Source organism: Maniola hyperantus, chromosome 4, assembly GCF_902806685.2.
Source record: "Maniola hyperantus chromosome 4, iAphHyp1.2, whole genome shotgun sequence".
Classification (NCBI taxonomy): Eukaryota; Metazoa; Arthropoda; class Insecta; order Lepidoptera; family Nymphalidae; genus Maniola; species Maniola hyperantus.
The window spans coordinates 16,907,146-16,931,284 of NC_048539.1; the positions used below are offsets into that span (position 1 = coordinate 16,907,146).

The 24,139-nt window shown below is 41.6% G+C and overlaps 1 protein-coding gene across 4 annotated transcripts in view; it reads left to right on the top strand.

The window, feature by feature from the left end:
* The window catches only part of LOC117997374 (early estrogen-induced gene 1 protein-like), a 113,026-nt gene extending 89,153 nt beyond the window's left edge, over positions 1–23,873 (top strand). For 2 of the 4 annotated variants that reach the window (XM_069497988.1, XM_069497987.1), the window contains exons 4-15: positions 8,011–8,141; positions 10,432–10,612; positions 10,971–11,107; positions 11,899–12,045; positions 12,626–12,762; positions 13,347–13,444; positions 14,924–15,619; positions 16,475–16,585; positions 18,837–18,939; positions 19,808–19,916; positions 20,690–20,807; positions 21,514–23,873. In XM_069497988.1, coding sequence (XP_069354089.1) covers positions 8,011–8,141; positions 10,432–10,612; positions 10,971–11,107; positions 11,899–12,045; positions 12,626–12,762; positions 13,347–13,444; positions 14,924–15,619; positions 16,475–16,585; positions 18,837–18,939; positions 19,808–19,916; positions 20,690–20,807; positions 21,514–21,517 — 1,972 coding nt within the window. In that variant the 3' untranslated portion in view covers positions 21,518–23,873. The remainder of the gene's footprint in view (positions 1–8,010; positions 8,142–10,431; positions 10,613–10,970; positions 11,108–11,898; positions 12,046–12,625; positions 12,763–13,346; positions 13,445–14,923; positions 15,620–16,474; positions 16,586–18,836; positions 18,940–19,807; positions 19,917–20,689; positions 20,808–21,513) is intronic. The other 2 variants (XM_034985642.2, XM_069497989.1) reach the window with 2 other exon arrangements.
* Positions 23,874–24,139: the final 266 nt, after the last annotated feature.

Consider the following 24,139-nt stretch of genomic DNA (forward strand, 5'->3'; position numbering starts at 1 on the left):
CACGGTTTTCAGATTTTTCCCCAAATGTCAGCTATAAGATCTACCTACCTGCCAAATTTCATGATTCTAGGTCAACGGGAAGTACCCTATAGGTTTCTTGACAGACCGACAGTCAACAAAGTGATCCTATAAGGGTTCCATTTTTCCTTTTGAGGTACGGAACCCTAAAAATAGATAATTTCTGCATCTGGCAATTCCGTTAATCATGATGAGTGATGCAGCCGAGAATTATCTTCTAAATATATAAAAGGAAAAGGTGGCTGACTGACTGACGGGCTTTTTGGCATGCAGATAGCTATTATGACGTAGGCATCCGCTAAGAAAGGATTTACGAACATTCAACCCCTAAGGGGGTGCAATAGGGGTTTGAAATTTGTGTAGTCCACGCGCACGAAGTCGCGAGCATAAGCTAGCCCAGACAAGATAAATGTCTACAAACCCAAGTCATCATCATCATCATCATAATTATCAACCGATAGATGTTCATCGTATACCCAGTATACTAGGTCTCTTGCATTTCATATTATCAAATAATATGAGTAAAATAGAAAGAACGCTGATCCGTTCCTCTCGCGAAGTTACAATGGGCGTTTTTCCACTCACCGGCCCGGCACCGGCACCGAAGCCGGCGCCGGCGCTGTGCCGGTGCCGGGGAAGCATAAATGTGTGAAAATGTATGGCTCGTTTTTTCACTTACCGGCACCGGTGGCGGCCCGGCGTTGACGCCCACCGGTGCCGTCGCCGGCGCCGGGATGCAAGCTCCCACTGCATGCCGGCCGGCAAAACTGCATGTGTATTGTATTTGAATTGTGGCCGTATGTGTGTGTGAGTACGCGAGGTGGGCAGGAGGACACGGAGCGGAGAGACTCGTATTTATTTGAGTATCTGACTTTTAGTATTGTGTTACGCCACACACTTGAGCCAACCCGAGCCAATCCGAGCCAATCCGAGCCAACCCGAGCCAACCTATGTGAGGCCGGCTAATCACTGCCCAGCCGGTCTATCACAGCCAATGACAGCCACTTACCGCCACTGACAGCGAATCACCGCCAACCGCAGCCTAACAGCGAATCACAGCCCACCTACCGGACGCCTTCGGTAGGGATACAGCTTTAAAAAGCCATGAGAGCTCATTTCGAGAGATATTATTGTACGTAACATGGTGTCAGCAAAAACTATGCCAGTTTGTGTTCTAAATATTAGTTAATCGGTAAATTCAGTGTAAGTAGAAATTGTGACAAGTAAATCAATGCAAATTAATAGTGATATAAATAAACAGTAATAAATACATCAGTGTAAGCAAAAACTAATGTGTTGTAAATAGTATTAAATATAAATCAGTGATTATTATTGCGATGAATGATTAATAAATAAATTGGAGCGATTATACTGCTTGCTGGTTTTTATTTAACCCACTGCTTCAATTGGCTGAATCCAATATTTGACATATCTACGTTGTTGGTATTTGCGTCTTAGATGGAATCTAAATATATAAAAGGAAAAGGTGACTGACTGACTGACTGACTGACTGACTGATTTATCAACGCACAGCTCAAACTACCGGACGGATCGGGCTGAAATTTGGCATGCAGATAGCTATTATGACGTAGGCATCCGCTAAGAAAGGATTTTTAAAAATTCAACCCTTAAGGGGGGGAAATAGGGGTTTGAAATTTGTGTAGTCCACGCGGACGAAGTCGCGAGCATAAGCTAGTAGATATAACATATACAGTCGACAGCTTGACGACACCATTGTTACACCTACGCGTTGTACGTGTCGTCGTGCTGGAGTCTATGTTAGTACTGTAGTGTACCTACCCAAAAACGGGCGTATACCGGCATCGACACCGGCTCAGTGGAAAAACGAAGCCCCGGCGCCGGTGCCGGTCTAGGGCCATGCCGGTGTCGTGCCGGTGCCGGGTCGCCTAATGGAAAAAGTAAAAACGCCCATTAGCTACGAACTCAACGAACGCGCCGTCTCTGCCGTCATTAGGAACGCTGCGGCGACTGGCGGAACAAATTCGGCCAGTAATAGCATTTGTTGAAGTAGATCGCAATAGACGGAGGGCATTAAGCCATTATTCACAACGCTGGGCTGCCAGCCGGAACGATATCTGTAGGGCGATTGTCTAAAACCTGCATCAATCATTATTACAATCTCAATTGCTCTGATTGACTGAATTTTTGCGATTCTTTTTGCAACAATGCATTGTGGCCAATAGTGAGGGGGCATTAACCAATCAGAGATGATTGCGATCGTGACATTGTAACTGTCAAACAACCGCTGTAGGGCCACTGCTGCGCGATTGCGGGAGAATGACAGCTACAATGTCACGATCGCAATCACCTCTGATTGGTTAACGTTCACTCACTATTGCATTGTTGCAACAAGAAATTCAGCCAATCACAACAATTGAGATTGTAATCATCATTGATGCAGGTTTTAGGCAATCGCTCTACGGCTTTAAACTACGCCATTTTTAACCGACTTCAAAAAAAGAGGAGGTTCTCAAGATTCGTCGGAATCTTTTTTTTTTTATCAACACTTTTGACAATCTCTCTGGCGCAGCAATACGTTGTAAAATACGACGAATATTTGATTTCAGGGAAGAACATGTTAAGTAGGTATCATATGAAGCAGTTTCTTCAGCTGACTGACATTTTTTTTTTTAAAGAATATTAGCCATATTAAATGACTAATATTCCCCTTTCCTCTCCAACTAAGCGTCAAGCTTGTGCTAGGAGTAGGTACGACAATAGTGCAACGGGCGGGGTTTGAACCGTCGACCTTTCGGTTTTCAGTCCACTCCTCTACCCGTTGAGCTATTGGGGCTTTTAACTTTTTACATTACTTTTTTTAAAATAATAATGGAATATTGACTATGTAAATGATAAGAAAGCTTGGATTTGACTCGCTCCAGCAATGCACGGGGCTGCAATTGCTTGTACAGTATGGTATAATAATATTGTAAATTGATCACTTGAAAAGAGCAACCGCCGAGTTTCTTGCTGGTAGGAACGGCATTCCGAACCAGTGGTAAATTAAACTAGTTGACGATTCAAAAGCCCTTGTAAAAGTTTACTTGAATAAAAATCTATTCTATTCTATTCAAATGGCTTGGCACGAGCAGTCGTAAAAGTAGGTTAGTTTATGAGGGTACTTCACACGAGATGTATATTGTGTCTCGACTCCCGGTGAATGAGTAGCTAGTAGCTACGTCCGCGTCGTCCCAGTGGATCGTAAAACGCAGAGCTAGGAATGGGGACGACGCAATGAGTAACGTTCATCTCACGCCTCGCCTTTTGTGACCGGCCCCAGCCTGCCTTGCCTTGCATAATACAATACTAGGCCTTTTGTCCCGTTTAGTTGTCGCTTTTTAGGGTTCCGTAGCTCTAAAGGAAAGAGACCCCGCGGACGTAGCCCGAGACGTTGGGTAGACCAAATACAAGAGGCGGTCGACACACCTATCTGCAATGCAATCCACGCGGCGCGAAACAGAGGAAAATGGAAAAACATCGTAGCAAAGATCATATCAAAAAGGAGCCACGATCCTCAAAATTGAGGGAGCGACGCAGGAAGAAGAAGTAGCTCTAAAGGAAAAAGGAACCCTTATAGGATCACTTCGTTGTCTGTCAAGAAACCTATAGAGTACTTCCCGTTGACCCAGAATCATGAAATTCGGCACGTAGGTAGGTCTTATCATGCAAGGGGAAAAATCCAACAACCGTGAATTTGTGGTTACAACACAAAAAAAAAATATGTTCACAAACAAATTATTAGTATTTTCAACTTTCAAAGTAAAATGAATGTACCGAGTGGAGTATTATATGAATTAAATGATTTACCTCTACCTTATAATAAAGGTTTTTATTTATTTTGTTGCGTAGGAGTTAAAATACGTCTGTATGTATACTACGTCTGACTCGCACTTGGCCGGTTTTTTGTTACCTATTTGCACCAATTATTATGAAGATTAAAATAAACACGCTTTCTTGAAAATCTTGGCCAGTTGTCTTGTTATGATGTCACTAATCTTCTAAAGACTTCTCGGTTCCTTCATCATGATCAACCCATCGCCGATCCACTACTGAGCACGGGTCTCCTCACAGAATGAGAAGAGTTTTGGCTTATAGTCTGCTACGCTGATCCAGTGCGGATTGGTAGACTTTACATACCTTTGTGAACATTACGAAAAAATTGGCATGCAGGTTCCCTCACGATGTTTTCCTTTACCGTTAAAGCAAGTGATATTTAATTATTTAAAACGCACATAACTCGGAAAAGTTAGAGGTGCGTGCCCGGGATCGAACCCCCGACCTCCGATTAGAATGCGGACGTCCTAACCATTAGGCTATCAGAGCTTACGAGCAAGTAGAAGAAAAGCATTTATGTAAAGATACTAAAAGTTATTTTGGCAGTGACCACTTTGTTCAGATTTTATTATCATCTCGCACAAACGCTTGACAAAGGATAGTGGCGCCTAATAAAATAATGTAGTTCACAGAATTCTCACACAGCTATACGAGTGTCTGTCTGTCTGGTCAGCTCATCAAGATAAACGCTACTACAATTAACCTCAATCAAAATTTTGATAACAGCAGATGAGGTGGGCGGATTTCTGGTATTGTATTTACCCTATGCGTAATATTAACTCAATTACTGATGATTTCAGCTATACCTATATGAAAACCGGTCAAGGGCAAATCGGACTCGCACATGAAGGGTTCCACATCACCCATTCCATACCTCAGAATACATAATAATTAGTACAGGTACAGTTCTTGCAACTCACGAAGGCGAGTGAACTTTACTTGTGGTTACGTCGTATACATGGGCATTGCGTAAGTGTGCGTGCACGTTGGACCAATCAGTCGCGAGCAAGCGCTCGCAAACGCACGCATTTACTGTACCTTACTTATACTGATACGACTTAAACACAAGCTTGAGCCACTCGCCCTCGTGAAATGCAAGAACCATACGATCACGTACAAAATCTCAACTCTCTACGTACATACAATTCATGAGATACAGCCCGCTGACAAACAGACATACGGACGGACTTAGTAATAGGGTCCCGAATGCCGTAAACAGTATCTGCGTCATATTATATCATGGCAATACTTGTCAACTCAATATCAAACTTATTATTTAGCATGGAATATCCAAGTAATGTCCATAATGTTCTCAAAAGTGTGTGAAGTCTACCAATCCCTTCTCACTCTGAGAGGAGACCCGTGCTCTGTAGTGAGCCGGTGATGGGTTGATCATGATGATGATGATCCAAGTAAAACTATGCTTGCATGGCAATCTTGAAAACTAATTAACAGTTCTTCTTCTTCTTCGCTCTGGGCTGGTCTCCGCACTTAAACGTTTCCGTCTGTTGTGCGTTAATTAACAGTTATTTAATACTTTACATTTACCAAACCGAATAATTTACCTATTTTATACGTGATTCATTAATTTAATTAACAAAATGTGTTTTCGTGATAACTGACACTGACACTGATAACCAAACTGAATTTATCGCGCCATTATCAGACCAAGGAAGTTCGTGCCGTGAGCCAATTTCCGGCCGTTTTTGACAACACCCCATCGCTACCGGCCTTAAAAGGTGGGAGGGTTCCGATAATGGTCAGTCCAAGTAAATTCAAAAGACTTATGGCAGAGTGAACTAGCGTGAGGGAACTGTGACTGGCGTTTATAACCTACATACTATATGTATATTGTATACGTGTATATACATACTATACGGCAGAAAATATTGTACATCTTTAGAAAGAGATAATGGTTTCGTAGAGCGTTGTCTCTGTCGTTGAGACAAAGCGTCACATAGGTATGAGTGACAGAGACAACGCTCTACATAGCCGACATCTCATTCTAAAGACCGATGTACAATTTTAGTGCCGGCTACTGTATAAGTGTACATCCATTGGCCAAATATCTGGATAATTATCTGCTCCATCACTCACTCACGATTGGCGGAATTAATTGTTGTAGAATCCATCGTCTCATGGACGTCTAACGTTATCTATATACAGGATGTTACCAGAACGCTGAGGTGATATTACTGAAGATTAGGTACTTATACGATACAACAACAAAAAAAAAACGCGAAAAACCTTACTGTAAGGATTTTGATTTTGATCCATAAGGAATTTTTTCCTCCACTGAACAAAAAAGTACTTTCTTTAAGAGATCCTAAGCTGTTCTCCAACATTCGTTTATTACGTGAAACCATAAAACTGAAAGTGTTTGGACTCATCCCATATCTATCATTTACTGTTAACAATTTTACGGCGCATATTCAAGATTAATAAAGGATATCGTATTTCGATGAGGCCATAAAATTTAGTATTATGATTATTTTATATCGGTCTGCCAATATTATGGGTCCTAAACTTATACCAATATCCACAGTACCCGTAGTACAAGATTTTACGTCTCACCAAACGAAACCAAATTCGAGAGTCGAAATACTTCCGCGTTACAGTAAAATGGACCTAAACAGCCTTGAATTGAAGTCAAATATTCAATGCCACTGATTTTAATTTCGCAATGTTTCCGCTTGGAGCGCTGGCTGTAGAAGTGTAGACAAACTTGAGCTTTAAAACAAGGCATTTAAGATCCAGTTTACTGTAACGCGGAAGTATTTCGACTCTCGAATTTGGTTTGGTTTGGTGAGACGTAAAATCTTGTACTACGGGTACTGTTACTTATATCTATTCTGCTGTGTATGTGTTTATTGTTTTTCGTCAATATACATACAAGTACAATCAACATAGAAGATATATAGTAAAGATACATTAGGTTTTTTTTTTTTTTAAAGAATATTAGCCATGTTAAATGACTAATATTCCCCTTTCCTCTCCAACTAAGCGTCAGGCTTGTGCTAGGAGTAGGTACGACAATAGTGCAACGGGCGGGGTTTGAACCGTCGACCTTTCGGTTTTCAGTCCACTCCTTTACCGGTTGAGCTATTGAGGCTCTGTCATTAGATTCCTTGCATTTGCAAATGCTTATCAATGATTAGCGATTTAAGATATTTAGGTAGGTATATTTCACAATCTAATTTAAAAGAAAAAACCGGCCAAGTGCGAGTCAGGCTCGCGCAATGTTCCGTACTACAGTCGTATTTTTTAAAATTATGATGCATAAAAATAAATAAAAATCTGTTTTAGAATGTACAGGTGAAGACCTTTCATATGATACCCCACTTGATATGTTATCTCACTTCGAAAGTTGCAAATACTAATTCTTTGCTTTCGAAACTTGAAACCCTATCGAGTCGTTGATCGTTATCGAACATAGAGAAACCCCTAACCATTGGGCAAACTTTACCACTATCGAGGTGGAGTAGCCAGTGGTGTTTGTCATTCTTTCTTTCTTTACTTTAATTATTAGTTCATGACCACAATTTAAATTTTTTCTGTGTGATCAAACCCTAAATTCACGGTTTTCAGATTTTCCCCCAAATGTCAGCTATAAGATCTACCTACCTGTCAAATTTCATGATTCTAGGTCAACGGGAAGTACCCTGTAGGTTTCTTGACAGACAGACAGACAACAAAGTGATCCTATAAGGGTTCCGTTTTTCCTTTTGAGGTACGGAACTCAAAAAATCTACGAGTAGTTACTCTTGAAACTATCTGACTTGACGTTGTATTATGGACATTTAAGTCCCGACCCTTCAATTCTGATGCTGCATTTATTGATATTGTAGGTGGGCACTGAGGCCTGAGCAACAACATGATTGAACTGCAAGTCCCAACTCATCAACTTTAGTACCTCATGACTCCTAAACCATTGGACTTCAGAAACTATTGAATTGATGGTGGACTAATATTGTAGTACATAGACGCCATAATTTTAACTCGATATAATATTAAATTAACATTATATTAAATTAACGCCTGGGTAATTTACAAAATAAACGTATTTCTTTCTTTATTTTCTGTCAATATAAGAGTTACGGTTGAAAGTGTCTAACCTGGTGTTGTGTTGGTCCTCAGGGAAGAGGTGCGCAAGCACGCGGTGCGGTGGAACGCGGAGTTCTCGTTCGTGTGCAAGATGAGCGCGAACGCCAACACGGGCGTGCTGGAGCCGGCGGTCATGAGGGTCTCCGTGCGCAAGGAGTGCAAAGGTAAATAATTCACTATGAACACCTCCTGAATCTTGATAACTTAGGTGGGCAGTAACCCTGCAGCATCAGGATTGAGGAGTTGGATCCAGAAATTTTTATGGGACCACCACGGAAACATCCTTTGTTGATGAAAAAAAAATTGCAAATCGGTCCAGAAACCTACATAAAAAAAAGGAAACGGGCCGAATTGAGAACCACCTCCTTTTTGGAAGTCGGTTAAAGAACAAATGGATCCAAAGCGACGTAAATCAATTTGTGATGCTATTGCTATGCGAATACGTCCGTTATTACGATTCGAAAAACGATGAAATAAAATTTACTCAATAACCACCATAATAATATTTACCACCACTTAAAAATAAGAAGACGGAATTTACGGAAAATCCATTCCACATTTCATTGTTTTTAAAATGTAACTGCTGAAAAAACTTTTCGAAAGTTTTTTCGAAACTCCGGAGTGAAACAAAAATCGGAGTTCCGGAGCTCAAGCCCTATAGCCGCCTCTATTCGAAGCTACCGGATTATCTCTTCTGCTTCGTAAATCGCCGCGCACTTTAAAAAGTATTTTATTTAACACTAGCTGATGCCCGCCACTTTCAAGTCCGCGTGACATTATGTTTTTTGAAAATCCCGTGGGAACTCTTTGGTTCCCGTGGAAGGTCTTAAATAATTATACCCGTGCAAAAAATCACGTCGATCCGTTGCTCCGTTGTGACGTGATTGAAGGACAAACCAACAAACAAATACACACACTTTTGCATTCATAATAAGGGTAGTGTTTGCATTCGAGAGTTTTCTTCTCCCACGTTGAAAATAGTACATCTCATTGAACTACTTAGTGAGCGGAAATAGTTTTAATGGTCCTTTCTCCAAACTTTCCACTATGTTCAGCTGAGTTTTCAACTTAATTTGATTTTATCTACAGCTGTTTTCTTCGAGATTATGTAACCAATTTGATTTTTATTCGGTTTAACTATTTTATCGATAATATTCCAAAGATTTATATCATGTTTGCAATGCCCTGACTGATTCTCATGTTTATGCATGTCTTTCAAACGAAAGCCAATGAATATATAAATAAAATCTTTTTATGGGTAGATAGGCAGTATGAGTATCTTAGAGAAGTAACAAGTAAAACTTCGACAAGTTTTCTGTATATTTCATTCATATCATTTATTGGGTATGTCTAAAAATAATTGTGCTCGCCAGGCTGCTACGCGCTTGTACTTAGTCTTAACATGGCCTTTTTTTTTTTTCGGTCAGGAAATACTGCTTCAACTAAAGGGGTAGTTTGCGCACTTACTCGTAAATCATGCCAGCTGCTCGATTGCAGTCTGAATAACAGCTACAATGTCACGATAGCAATCACCTCTGATTGGTTGACGCTCGCTCACTATTGGCTACAATGCAATGTTGCAACAAGAATCCCACAAATTCAGCCAATCACAACAATTGAGATTGTAATAATGATTGATGCAGGTTTTACGAAATCGAACTACTGAGTTAATAGCGTTCTACGTACCTACTGTTTACTGTACCCGTAGTACAAGATTTTACGTCTCACCAAACGAAACCAAATTCGAGAGTCGAAATACTTCCGCGTTACAGTAAAATGGACCTAAACAGCCTTGAATTGAAGTCAAATATTCAATGCCACTGATTTTAATTTCGCAATGTTTCCGCTTGGAGCGCTGGCTGTAGAAGTGTAGACAAACTTGAGCTTTAAAACAAGGCATTTAAGATCCAGTTTACAGTAACGCGGAAGTATTTCGACTCTCGAATTTGGTTTGGTTTGGTGAGACGTAAAATCTTGTACTACGGGTACTGTTGAACTGGCAAGCGAGCGTGTATTGTCTGGACAGGTCGAGACGGCAATCGAGGAGTGAACGCCCCGCAAACCCGCACAGCCCCCGGGGCGTCCCTCGCTTTATACCCCGGTTGCTCTCTCGACCTGTCGCGTACTATCAGTACCCTTATTATAAATGCGAAAGTGTGTTTGTTTGTTGGTTTGTCATTCAATCACGTCGCAACGGTGCAACGGATTGACGTGATTTTTTGCATGGGTATAGATAAAGACCTGGAGAGTGACATGGGCTACTTACTTTTTATCCCGGAAAATCAAAGAGTTCCCATAGGATTTTAAAAAAACCTAATTACATGCGGACGAAGTCGCGGGCATCAGCTAGTAGGTAATAAACAAGTGAAAACTTCCACCAAAAGTTCCAGAACAGTGGGGGAACTCGCCAATTTCAATGTCCATTTGTTATTATGAAGTATTTTTGCGTTCCAGGTGGAAGGTCGTACCAGAAGCTAGGCTTCTGCGACGTGAACCTGGCGGAGCTGGCGGGCGCGGGCGAGACGACGCGGCGCTGCCTGCTGGAGGGCTACGACCCGCGCCGCCGGCAGGACAACTCCGTGCTGCGGATACGCATCAAGATGAACATGATCTCCGGGGACCCGCTCTTCAAAGTGTGAGTGTCACCTACAAACAAGGTCTGGCGTGGTTAGTGGACCATCGAATAAAGTTTTTCGGCCACGTCTTGCATTAAGATAAATCCATACAGCGCCTTTATGGTCAAGGTGGAAAGCATCACAGCCTGCAGAAGGTTGCTCATACGAAACTATGGTGGAGTTGACCGGACTGTCTGTCAGTATCTATTAGCACTGAAAAAAAATTCATTTATTTATGGGTAAGATGAGGCAACGAGATTCCTTAGTCCCCTTGCCCCTAGTCATATCCACTGAGGAGCATACCAAGAATACGATACGAAAGACTGCATTTCTCTAAATGGCAGGTGTTTTATTTTAGTTCTTTGTTTACTCCACCAGTCCAGAAAGGAAGCAAGACGTAGCTGAGAAGACTGGTGGAGACAGCGGGTCGGAGAGCGCGGCGGCGGCTGACGACGACTGCGCCTCTTCGACGGCCAGCTCCGGCTTTGGCTCTCTTACTAAGAAGAAGAACTATGGTAACTTATACTCCAATTATCATCATGAGTCTGTGGGGTGTAGGAAGTCTACTCAGCTTTCCTGTGTTTTCCGATCCATTGTGCTGGAGGGCGTCCCACACTACGCTTGCTTATATGCGGTCTCCACTCAGGACTTCTCGGCTCTAACGGCCATTGTCTTTAGAGTCTAGACAGGCATGGCCTGCCCACTGCCACTTTATCTTGCTAATGGTTTGAGATATCACTGTTTTAAATAATTATGGTAAGAAAAAGAACTATGGTAAGTTATAAAGGCTCTACTCTTATCATCTCTGATCATATCAGCCCTGATTATGACAAAGGTTTTTTTAATTTAACATGACATAGAATTTGAAAGAGATTTAAACGTGATTTCGCATTGCCAGAGACTCCAGAATGTGGGGGTTGAAACAATTCAGCCAAATCAGTAAGTTTTACTTAGAACAGCTGCCATTTCACCTTCATAGCTGTTATTTGTGGGTAAAATTGTTTCGCCGGTGGTGGTTTTTTTTAAAGAATATTAGCCTTGTTAATTATGACAAATATTTCTCTTTCCCCTCCAATTAAGCGTAAAGCTTGTGCTAGGAGTGGGTACGACAATAATGCAACGGGTGGGGCTTGAACCGCCGCCGCCGCGCCGAGCTTTCGGAATTGAACCGCTCCTTAACCGTTGAGCACAGCATACAAACGTATTTTACACCTGCGAGCTACCACGCTGGTGGTACCGGTAGTGGACGCCCGCTCGGTGGACAGATGTCGAGGTATAGGTTAACGTTCCCAGTGTGTGTTTACAGAGGGCGTAACACCCGCGCTGTCCTCGCTGCCGTCGTGCGAGCTGCCGTCGCCGGAGTCGGAGGAGGCGCCGCTACCGCTGCCGCTGCCCGCACCGCTACCCGCACCGCTACCCGCCATCGTACCCGTCACGCTGCCCGACTACCCCGGTAACTAACATTAATATGTAACACCAGCATTTCATATTGAAATGCTTTACCAGCCAAATCTAAATATATAAAAGGAAAAAGTGACTGACTGACTGACTGACTGACTGATCTATCAACGCACAGCACAAACTACTGGACGGATCGGGCTGAAATTTGGCAAGCAGATAGCTATTATGACGTAGGCATCCGCTAAGAAAGGATTTTCGAAAATTCAACCCCGAAGAGGGTGAAATAGGGGTTTGAAATTTGTGTAGTCCACGCGGACGAAGTCGCGAGCATAAGCTAGTCTAAATATATATAAGGAAAAGGTGACTGACTGACTGACTGATCTATCAACGCACAGCTCAAACTACTGGACGGATCGGGCTGAAATTTGGCATGCAGATAGCTGTTATGACGTAGGCATCCGCTAAGAAAGGATTTTTAAAAAATGAACCCCTAATGGGGTGAAATAGGGGTTTCAAATTTGTGTAGTCCATGCGGACGAAGTCGCGAGCATAAGCTAGTGATAATAAAATTATCATATTATAGCGATTTTCAGTATTTGGGTAGATGCTTATGAGTATAGTTTGTGTTCCAGGGTTGGTGGTGTCGAGTCAAAGCACAATCCCAACGGTGGGCGTGGGCGTGACGGTGAGCGGAGGCTGCGCCGCCTGCCAGCAGCAGCACACGCACTCCAGAAACTCTTCCAATACTTCCGGGGATATGAGCAGTAAAGTGAGTACCTACTGGACATTTCTCTTTGTTTTACGGCAAAACGGTTTTTGTACGACTATGGAATCGTACCTACCTTATGGGTGTTCTATCTAGCATGCATTGGAACAGTTTTAGGGTTCCGTACATGCGAATAAATAAAAATAAACCTGTCCATCTGTCGTGCCAATTTACTCAGATCTACTGGCCACATTATATATGGCGGTATACATTTCTTTCATAATTAAAAAAAAGTTATTTTAAAAAATAAGAAAGAATTGACCATTCAGTCATCTTGTGTGACTATACTTATATATATTTTTTACTATATATATATATATACATAATTTAAAAAAAAATGTGGTGGCTGTATGGCGCCATTTTCAATTATTTTTGTTCAAAAATTCAATTTTTGATTTTTGTTCTCGACTTAATAATAATAATGAAAAAATGAAAAATAAAATAAAATTAGTTTGCCAAATCACATCAAGATGGCGCTGTCCGTTATTACCTTGCAAATTTTTATTATACTGATTTGAAATTTCTTGTACGATCGTGTGCGTTTCCGACTCGCACTTGACCGTTTTTAAGTAGTGCATACGTTGCAGGCGTCCGGCTACGGCAGCTCGGTGTCGGCCGCGTCCGCGCACTCGCGACAGAGCTCGGAGGGCGAGTCGGCCGACTGTGCGCGTCCGCACCACACCAGGTACCACCACCACTGCGATTTGTGATAGCCTCTATACAGCGCCTGGCAAACAACATGATTGGTTGTTCAGTACGCTTAGTACGACCACCACCACCACCTTATTATTATTGGTAGTATTATTGGTTTATGTCTCACCAACGTTAATAGTATTCGAGTGTCGAAACACTTCCGCGTTATAGCAAACTGGATCTTAACTGCCTTGTTTTAAAGCTCAAGTTTGTCTACACATCTACAGCCAGTGCTCCAAGCGGAAACGTTGCCAAATTGAAATTAGTGGCATTTAATTTTTGACTTCAATTCAAGGCCATTTAGGTCCATTTTAATTTGACGTTATTGTGTTTCGACTCGAATTGTAGCAACGTTGATGAGACGTAAAATCTTATACTGAGCGTACAGTCGTCGCGCGTGCACGCGATTGGTTGATACGTCGACTTTCGCTTCCCGGATTCGCCAACTTTCTCCCACTACGCTGCTGCAGGTCCAATGTTTGCCAGGTACTATACCTTGTTCAATGAGTCGAACTAACACAGGGCCTCTCTCTTGCACAAGGGAAAAGAACTCCCTGTGATTATGATTGGTCAGTCGTTTGTGACCATTCCCTAAAAATGCACTCACTAGAAAATAGCTTTAAAGATTGCTAGCTTTTACCAGTGCTTTCACCCGTGCATTATTGATATATGATACGGTTTACCTTTAAATTAAGGACTATTCAGACAGTTGACACATGAGCAAATATATATAATACTTGACATTTTGGTCGCAACGTGAACCTGCCCTATGTCCGTTATCTGCGACCAGTGACGTACGATTTCTTACAACAACACAAGTGTAAGAAATTTTAACTTTCTACCATCACATGACAAACGTGTTTGTTTTTGATAAATTACAGTTCAAATGACACACTGTATGAATTTGGGTTTAGTTTTTGCAATCATAAGCATGATTGGGATGGAATTTATTGCATTTTCCACTGGTACCATAACACTGGAGAACGGTTTTTTGATTCATTTTTTTTGTCAACGGTTGATCTACTTTCTTTTCAAAACTAATAACCTGAAATTCATTTCTACTTGGTTCAATTTACTTGATTTTCTGAGTGGTTTTTTTTTACTTTTTATTTGTTTTGGTGAAGAGTGGTTTTTTGTCAGGCTAAGAGGTATCATTTATTGCATGAAAAACTGATTTGTCGTACACCGACTGTATCTTTAAGGAATCTCTAATCATGTACAGTGGACATAGTGTAACATATGTATAGTGTCTGTTTGTCGATTGTGTGAGAGACATATATGTCGGCTTATATCGGTAGCGTCGCCCCAACTGTACAGCCCCGTACCGCTTTCTCTTAACACGAGTGTTAAGCACGTCACTAACCCAAGCTCATCGCTCGACCGTGGACCGCGCTGAATTGATTTATTTTTATTTTTATTTCTTCCCCCTCCCTGTACCTCCGTTTACCCTTACCCCCTCTACCTCCCGTAGTGTGCGCGTGGAGCGGACGACCACCACAATGACGTCAGTGTACATCCCGAAGCAGAACTGCAAGCATGCCAGTCGAACGTTAGCCAAGCTACTCCTCGAGAAGACCGTTCGCAGCGAAACCGCGGACCTCTACCTATCAGCAGATTCGACGTTAACGACGTCGGACGTGTACCTAACTCCCAACGCCACCCTCACGAACCCCCCAGACCTAATCCCCAAACACGACCTCCTCTCCCCGGCCAGCGACGAGTACAAAACGCCGGAATGCACCATAATCGACGATCACTCGTTCGCGATGCCCACGTACTTCGACAAGAAGAGAAAAGCCGCGTCCGTCATCGTGTCCGCCGTTCAACCGCTCACCAACTTCCAAGTATTCAAACAGAAGTCGTTGAACACTATCCCGGCGATTATAGAGAGGAACAGGAAAACCGAGGAGCTGTTCACGAACTTTCCGTTTCTAACGCCGTTAGCGCATAGAAAGAACTCGCTCGTTTCGAACGCTAACAGACTGTCCGGATGTATCGAGGACGAGTTCTACTGCATTCCCTCCGAGGCGGAGACGGACTGCGGCTCCATGGAGCGGATAGACGTGCGACATCGGTTCAGGAGTCTGTCCAATCAGGCGTTGGGCGAGGCTCTGACGTCGACGCCGAAGAGTGAGTTGGAGCGGCACAGCTACAACGATTGCCCCAGGTGAGTGCGCGCTGCACGTTCCCTCCCCGTCCCACCTCTGCATAACCTCCTCACTGTCTGTTCGCTGATACCATCTACCCACTAACACGAATCGCTGGGTGCGGGGCTTAAAACTCTCTTAACTCTGAGGCCGCCTTTTTCATTCTAATTTCTTTTCTTTTGTGTTGGTTTCTTATTGCAGTGAAGTTCTCCAGGTTTGAAGACATGCTAATATGTAAAATTATGTTTCTGTTTTTGTTTTTTGTTAAAAGTGCGTGAAACATGGGTGATATTCAAATATAGCAAAGAAAAATTGTTATTTTGTTTCGTTTTATTTGTTTTTACATGTGGGATGTGTGTGTATATGTTGTTAAATAAAAATGCAGCCTATACAGTATATATATTATAACTTGAGCGAGTTTAAATATGTACTTACTTTGTGTTGAGCTAAGCCCGCATTGTGAATTTTCATCACGCGATTTTCCTGTAGAGTTTTGTTACATATATCTAATATATATAAATCGAGCTTTATACAATTTTTGGGGTAAAATTTCGCAATGCGGACTTACCATTAATTAATGTTCCTATAAACAGCGCAATAATCATGTACTATGATACTTATTTCCTCGCTTGTAAGGATTGTCAGATTTGTTTAGGTGCTTAATTGACGTATTATCAGTTACATCTTTTGACGCCCTTTTCTTCATACTACAATGGTAGGGTCTCTCTCTCTCTTATTTCGTAAGCTGTGATTATCACAGTGTTGTTATTGGCTGAATAGTGCTGCGACATTAAATTTAAGCCAATAGCAATCAGAGGCCATACTTTAACCATAGGTATGGTAGAAGGGAGTAGTAAAGTGGTGGGTGACCGCAGGCGCGAGGCTGGCGCTGTTGTTGGCGGGACGCTGGCGGGCGGCGGCGCGGAGACCTGCTCGTGCGGCGCGCTGCGCGACGGCTCGCTGCCGCGCCGCCCCAGCTCTGCGCTGTACGTCCTCACGTACCCGCACACGGCTCACACACACACACACACACACACACACATACACACTGTTACGTAGACACCCGTACAAAATACATACATACATAGTTCTACACACACATAGTACTTTCAATATAAAATTTTGAAAACAACTGACGCGCCTTCCGCGCGCCGCCATCGCAGCCAAAGTAAATAAAGCTTAATTTAGTAGACTGTCTAGTGTCTACTCTTATCTGTCTTTTGCCATATACCTACCTTATTAATAACTTAGTCCGCGTGGATTTAGGTTTTTGAAAATACCGTGGAAACTCTTTAATTTTCCGGTAAAAGTAGCCTATGTCCTTCCCCGGGATGCAAGCTATCTCTGTACCAAATTTCGTCAAAATCGGTTGAACGGTTGAGCCGTGAAAAGCTAGCAGACAGACAGACACACTTTCGCATTCAGCATTTCGCATATTAGTATGGATTTAGGTAAAGGAAGATTTTGATCTTTCTATAAATCAAATAAGTCTACTTGACCGTTTATTGCTAACAACTTTCCTCAATCTAATTTAGTTTAGTGTAACATAACAAAATTAAAAAAACACTTTCATTGACACATGGAGCCGTGTTTCGATGTTGTCTCGTATCGATGTTAGAAGTGCGCTTTTATAGATTTTGTTGCAGTTTTTCTTTCTATATAAATTTTATATAAACCTTCATATTTCTGTTATTTAGTGAATAAGTTTCGTTTTTATTATACAAGTATATTATAGAAATGTTTTAATTGTTGAGTTTGATTAATAGAATAGTTTTTAATGTAGGGTTAAATATATATAAGTATTGTTTTAAGCATGTTATTACTTATCTTTACCGCTTCGGAAATGCTTCTGCTTGTGGTCGTCGGCCGGGTCCACATTTGTATCATTTATGGGAATCTTGTCTCCAATGCGATGACGGACTAAGTAGTATGCTACAGTGCGACAAGGCTACCTTGGCGCGTGGCGAAAATCTGAACTAACGTTGCCGTCAAGTGTCCCCTTTGTTCTTGTTCAAATATTCTTAGCCTTTGTTCTCCAACAGCGCCCCCCTGACAATGTCATTCAAGTACCAAGAGAGTCATCTCGCACTGTAAACGCTAATGTCTCCTAACTGTCATGAATCATGATACCGACGGGTCTTCGTCTCGCAGATACGATTCATCAAAATGATATAAATTATACTCTATCCGCGGAAATAATTTAGTATAGCGCTCTCTTACATAATCCCATACAAATAGATAGAGATAAAAATTACAGTAGGCGCTAACCATTTTGCTACACCAACCAATCACAAACGAAACTCAAAATGGTTAACGCCCACTGAGATTTTCGTCTCTATCATTTGTATAGGATAACGTAACAGAGAGAGAGAGAGAGCGCTATACTAACTTCTTTCCGTGGATAGAGTATAAAACCTAGCCTTACAGTTTGAGTGCTTGTGCATGACTCAGGGAATATATTAGTTAGCCATTGTTGACTTTATAATATTAAATAAACAATAATAATTCATCATAAACCAAAAATAAAAATTATTTATTAATTCTCATCACTTAACGTTGACCCATCATAGTTAATTAATCTTTAACAACCCTTACGTATAACTTAGTTAACGAATTTGTCTACACATCGGAAAGGAATTTCAGTACGCCGCATAAAGTAATGTATATCGACCTTTAGAAGGAGATAGCAGATTTGTAGAGTATTGTCCCTGTCGTTGAGACCGACAAAACCTCACATAGGTATGAGTGTCAGAGACAACGCTCTACAAAGCCAAAATGTCGTTCTAATTTCCGATGTACATTACTTTCTCCCGCGTACTGTAAAGCTTAAGAATAAAATGTTAAGTAACAAAACTTAAGTAGCTTTTAAATTTTAGGTTGAACTACAGTAGATTTTCATGTAAAACCTTGTATTTTTATCTCCTCTAGATTTTTGATATTTCGACTGCCCTGCTTATAAATTAAAACCTTCTTTGATTTGGGCTCAAATTTTGATACTACAGGAAGGAAAACGGAGAAGAACCAGCGTGAAACTTGGTAGTTGTTCTTTAAAAAAATTGCGGTAATTCGAAAATGCCATGAAGTATGCCATGCATATTTCAATCCTGTGAATTGATGTGAAGAGCTGCGATTCTAATCTACGCTCTTTTATCATTTGCATAATCTTCGATACTGAGTATAATGGATCTATTAAAATATGTAATGTCGGTGAATAGTAAAGATGACGTGATGTTTCAGGAATCCGTCGTCCGGCTCGCTGACGGCGTCGGCGTCCGAGAGCGGGTCGCTGGAGCGCGCGCGCGCCGCGCACGAGCGCCGCCTCGCGCCCGCCGACGATCAGGTATTTGCTTGTACAAACCATCTATAATAATAGCCATCTTTACTTATATCAAAAATATATAGGTTTAGGTTTAAAGACGTTTATTCTCATAAAGACAAAGTCACTTACATGAGAACTTAATTCTAAGAATAAAGTTTACAAATATTCGCCATTTAGGTACTCATTCAATGCATTTGTCGAAGTGATTCGCATTACTCATAATGTGAGCAGCTAATTCAGTTTTAAATGCATTGAATGAGTGTACATTTTTTATGTGTGCAGGTATTTGGTTATAAAGTTTAGCTCCTTCATAGGTAAGGGTTTTTCTGCCATAATTTGTTCTAGTTTTGGGTAGGGTAAGGTAACTGGCTCGACGAGTTTTAGTTTTAATTTTTGTAAATGTGATATTTGTGTGGATTGTTTTATTTATAGTTTTCCTAACAAAAATACATGTGTTGTATATATATAACTGATGAATGTTCATAATTTTGGTGTCGATGTAAAGTAGATATTGTACAACAAATACATCAAACAACACATTTCATCTGAGATGTTTATCTACCCGTAGCCGAAGGTGAGGGCAGATATTTAAGTCGCGGACTTGGCTTGTGGGTAAGCTCACTCTCGTACTTCACCTCTTCCGGTCATTGCGTATTATGCTCTAGCCATACATCGACAAATCGCCCACTGCGCAGGTACAAGGTCAGAGGCCTTTGAACGAGACGACAAATAATATGTAAATCGATTTATTACGTACTGCGCAAGTTTAGTAATATTTTAGAAATTTGCTTCCATTCCCTTTCAATGTAAATTGAGCTTTAAAGTTGGAGCAATAAGCTCTAAATAGAGTTGTACTGTACAGAGGTTGTATGTTGAGTGTTTGTTTCAGCACGTGGTGTCGTGTCGCGTGGAGAACACGCGCGTCAACCCCGACTCCCTCATCGACGAGATCCTCGCCGCCACCGACCTCAAGCACGCCGTCGACGACCCCGCCGAGAGTGAGTCAAGTCCATCCTAGTGAACCTAGCACTACTAGCACAGTCCTCGACAGTTAGGGAACTTCTAACAAAACGTCGAGGCTTCAACGTCACGAGCAGGCGTCAAATGTTAGTACATTTGACGCAGGTAGCCCTATATTTCTTTGATTTTACGTCACTGTAGCCTAATAATATTTGAGATCGTCGATTTAGAATCAAACCGAGAGTTCCCTAACAGAATCGTGCCGGTTTTGCAATTTCTAATAAAGTATTTAAAATTATTCAAATATCACTTTTTTAATGGTTAAAGACATCGTGAGGAAACCTGCATGCCTGAAAGTTCTCCACAATGTTCTCAAAGGTTCCAATTCTGCCAATCTGCATTTGGCCAGCGTAGTGTACTATGGCCAAACCGTTTTCATTGTGAGAAGAGCCCCGTGCTCAGCAGTAAGGTGAAATGAGTTGATCATGATCATACTTGAGTAAAGCCGACCAAGATGACCCTTCAACTAACCTAACTAACTCCCGCACAAAATTCAATAGATATAATGTTAATGAGTGAACACTTAATAGGCATATGTACAAACTAGAAATAAGTAGCTAAGTAAAAATGTAAAAGCTGTTTGTGTTCCATAATAAAAAAATAAAATAAAAAAAAAAACATGCGGCCCTAACTACGTGGCCCAGTTCGGGTCGCTCCTTCGTCCCGCACTTACCGCCCGATTGCTCTGGCTTCGTCGCACCTCTGTATGTAATATCATATGCTTACTCTGTGCTATTGTATCTGTTTGCAGCGTCGGGTCTGCAGCTGTACATCACGCGCGACGGCACGGCGGAGCTGGGGTCGCGGCGGCGGCAGCAGCTCGCGCGACGCGACTACCAGCGAGTCGTGCTGCATCCGCACGACAACAGGTACCTACCATCCGTACTAGTATTGCTTATCCGGCTCGAAGGACCAACACAATTGAGGAGCTAGCGAACAAAACAGTGCAATTGTACCAAATAAAATTGCACAAGCTTCTGAAATATGACTGTAATTATACTGTTTTGATCGAAATCACGAACTTTGGGATTCAATTTTTTTTATTTTTTGCACAGTTTTAGCCTGTTTTGCTTGTAAATTAATTCAAGTTTGTATTCATTTACCAAGTTCATGAACTTTGGATTCAATTTCAGTACAGTTTTAGGCCGTTTTGCTTTGGAAGTGGGTTCAGATTTGTATACAGCGGGCCAAAGACTTTCAGATTAAAAAAAACGTATTTGGATCAGTACCCGTAGTACAAGATTTTACGTCTCACCAAACGAAACCAAATTCGAGAGTCGAAATACTTCCGCGTTACAGTAAACTGGATCTTAAATGCCTTGTTTTAAAGCTCAAGTTTGTCTACACTTCTACAGCCAGCGCTCCAAGCGGAAACATTGCGAAATTAAAATCAGTGGCATTGAATATTTGACTTCAATTCAAGGCTGTTTAGGTCCATTTTACTGTAACGCGGAAGTATTTCGACTCTCGAATTTGGTTTCGTTTGGTGAGACGTAAAATCTTGTACTACGGGTACAGAAGTGTAATTCGTTTTGTCTGCCAGTTTCTTAATTATTATATACTGATTGTTCGCAGGTAGCCCACGGTGCGCGAGGAGGCGCCGCTCTGCCCCACGCCGCCGCCCGCGCGCCCCGCGCCCCCCGTGTGACGTCGCACACGCTACGTCGCGCCGTCCGTGTGACGTCACTCCCGTAGCGCCGCGCTCATAACGCTCCCGCAGCTATAACCCGTGCCGATAAACAATCGAAAATGGCGGCGTCAATCATTCCCTCTCACTTGCACTCTACACCTGTGTACAGTGTACGAGTGAGTGAGAACGATTAGCGCCGCCATTGGTATATTGGCACGAGCTAGGTCGGGACGGAGGATACAGTGCCCAGTGCAAGTGTGTGCGGTGACGGACTATGAAGTGGACAGTATTATACGAGATTCGCGGATTTGCCCGCCGCCCCCCGCGCCGCCCCCCGCGCCGCCCCACGCTCGCTCAAACGAATCTTATTTTAGTGTAAGTAGGTACAAAAAAGAAAGAATAAAGAATTAGAAAGGTATTTTTAACAGTAAAGAAGATTTAAATTACAGTTTGTATGGAAAATAATTTGCAAGTTTTTGAAAACATGTTTGTGATTGGTTGGTGTCTCAAAATGGTTAACGCCCACTGAGTTTTTTGTATGGGATCACTTAACAGAGAGACCGTTTAACTTTTTTTCCGCGGATATAATATCAAGTTGGTACAGTTATATAGCGAGCGGAGCGGCCCAGCCCCGGCGGCGGGCGCGTATGACAAAACTATGAATATTTATTGTTTTTAATTAATTATACATAACTTATGCCATAAACTAATTGTTTTACACTACATGTAACACGATCGATGTTGTTTTACTGTTCGTGCGCGAAGTCGGCGCGTCGTTTTGTAACAATTTTTTATTTTACATTGTAAGTAGGGCGGTTCGACTTGAGAGCCGCCGCGACGCCGCGACTCAATGTTCCTATGTTTGCCTTAGAGCTTCCTCCACATTACTATATTTTAATGTTGTATACTTGAAACATACTTCTATAGGGGCCGGCGAACAACTTGGAAAATGCATCGATATAAATGACAAGACATGCCCAAGCGAACAAAATTTTTCACAGTTTTGGAACCAAATAAATCAGCGCCACCTCTTAGATACTAATGAACGACCCGTTTGAAATCCAGATGTCACTGAGGTGGCATTGGTGCTAAAGCACAAATGATTCGGTGCCATTTTGTTTGTTCAATAACCCTGTCCATACGAAGTAAAATATAAGTCAATGGAAAAATGACGATTTTCGAAGCACTTAAAACTTCTTTAGGCGTGTCTCATCTCTACTCATATATTTTAACAAAATGCGCCTATTTTAATTACGAACGAAAGTAACGTTACTTCCATATTTAAACTGGCCGCCAAACAGAACAGTTATAACACTCTTTGCTGACTTATATTCATAAATGAAAATTCGTTTTGTTTTAGGTTTTAAAGGTTACACAAATTTTTGAGTCACTTTGACAGACCAAAAGGAGTCCGAGATTTCCATCGATTAGTTGATCACTTGCTTTCCGCGTATGCGCCAACTTTCCCCCACTACGCCAATTTTTGCTCAAGATGTTTACCGGTCCTTAAGCGAGGTTTAGATTAGCAACAAAACTTGCAGAAGTTGACTTCCGCAAGCTATTTCTACCGTGTGTAAACAATCACGTCAAGCTCATTTCCGCAAGTTTTGTAACTTGCTGGACTTGCCGCAAGTCACAAATGTATGTACATGTACAATATTGCTCATAGTGTAAACAATTCTGCAAGTACTTGCGGAATAACTTGCAAGAAGTTCTTGCTAGTCTAAAGCGAGATTTATAATATGCTTTCCGACGCGTTTTGTCTTATTAAATTGTAATATTTTCCATGATCTGAGGAGTCACGAACTGTCATCTACAAAACTGACATTTGACAGCAGCGATCTCATGTCACCATGACAAACGATTCGCTATCCTCCAAATTGCGTCGCGTGTTATAAGTATGATTTCGCCTTGAGCTAAGGACAAATCTAGCCGAAAATCGCAAGCGGGGTTTTTTGGATATGGCTATTTTCTAATATTTCATGTAGTTATGACTAGACAGGAATATCATTTGCGGAATTCCCCCAGATCTGTCCTTAGCCTTATCGGTCTATAATACACCTTTTACAGTCTTCTATTTGCCAAACATAATATAAAGGCTAGTCTGAAGTGCGTATCGCGTATGTATTTTACTGCCGTTACTTAAGATTGAGTTAAAGCGAGACCGATTTATGTGAGAGATATAGCTCTGTCTCGTTTTAACTAAACTTAAGTGACGATTAAGCTACTCTGAGTACGGCAGTTAATCTTGTTTAATTTATACTTAACTTATGAGCCGCACAGGTTTTTATCTATTTATTTAATTAATATGCCTACATTTTGAAATCTCACGTCATGTCAAAAGTAAGATTTTAATTCTTTTTTTTAAAGGTCAACCATATTTTTGCCATTGTCATGTCAATTGACACAGCTAAAATGGCGAGTGAGATCTCAAAATGTACGCACTATAAAAAAAACTATGATTGATTAATTACTGGCATCGCATTGTGCTCACATACAGTGCCACCAACTTATCTGTTCAGGTGGCCAAAATTGGAACTAGAGTCGTATAAGTCACGATAATTGCTAATG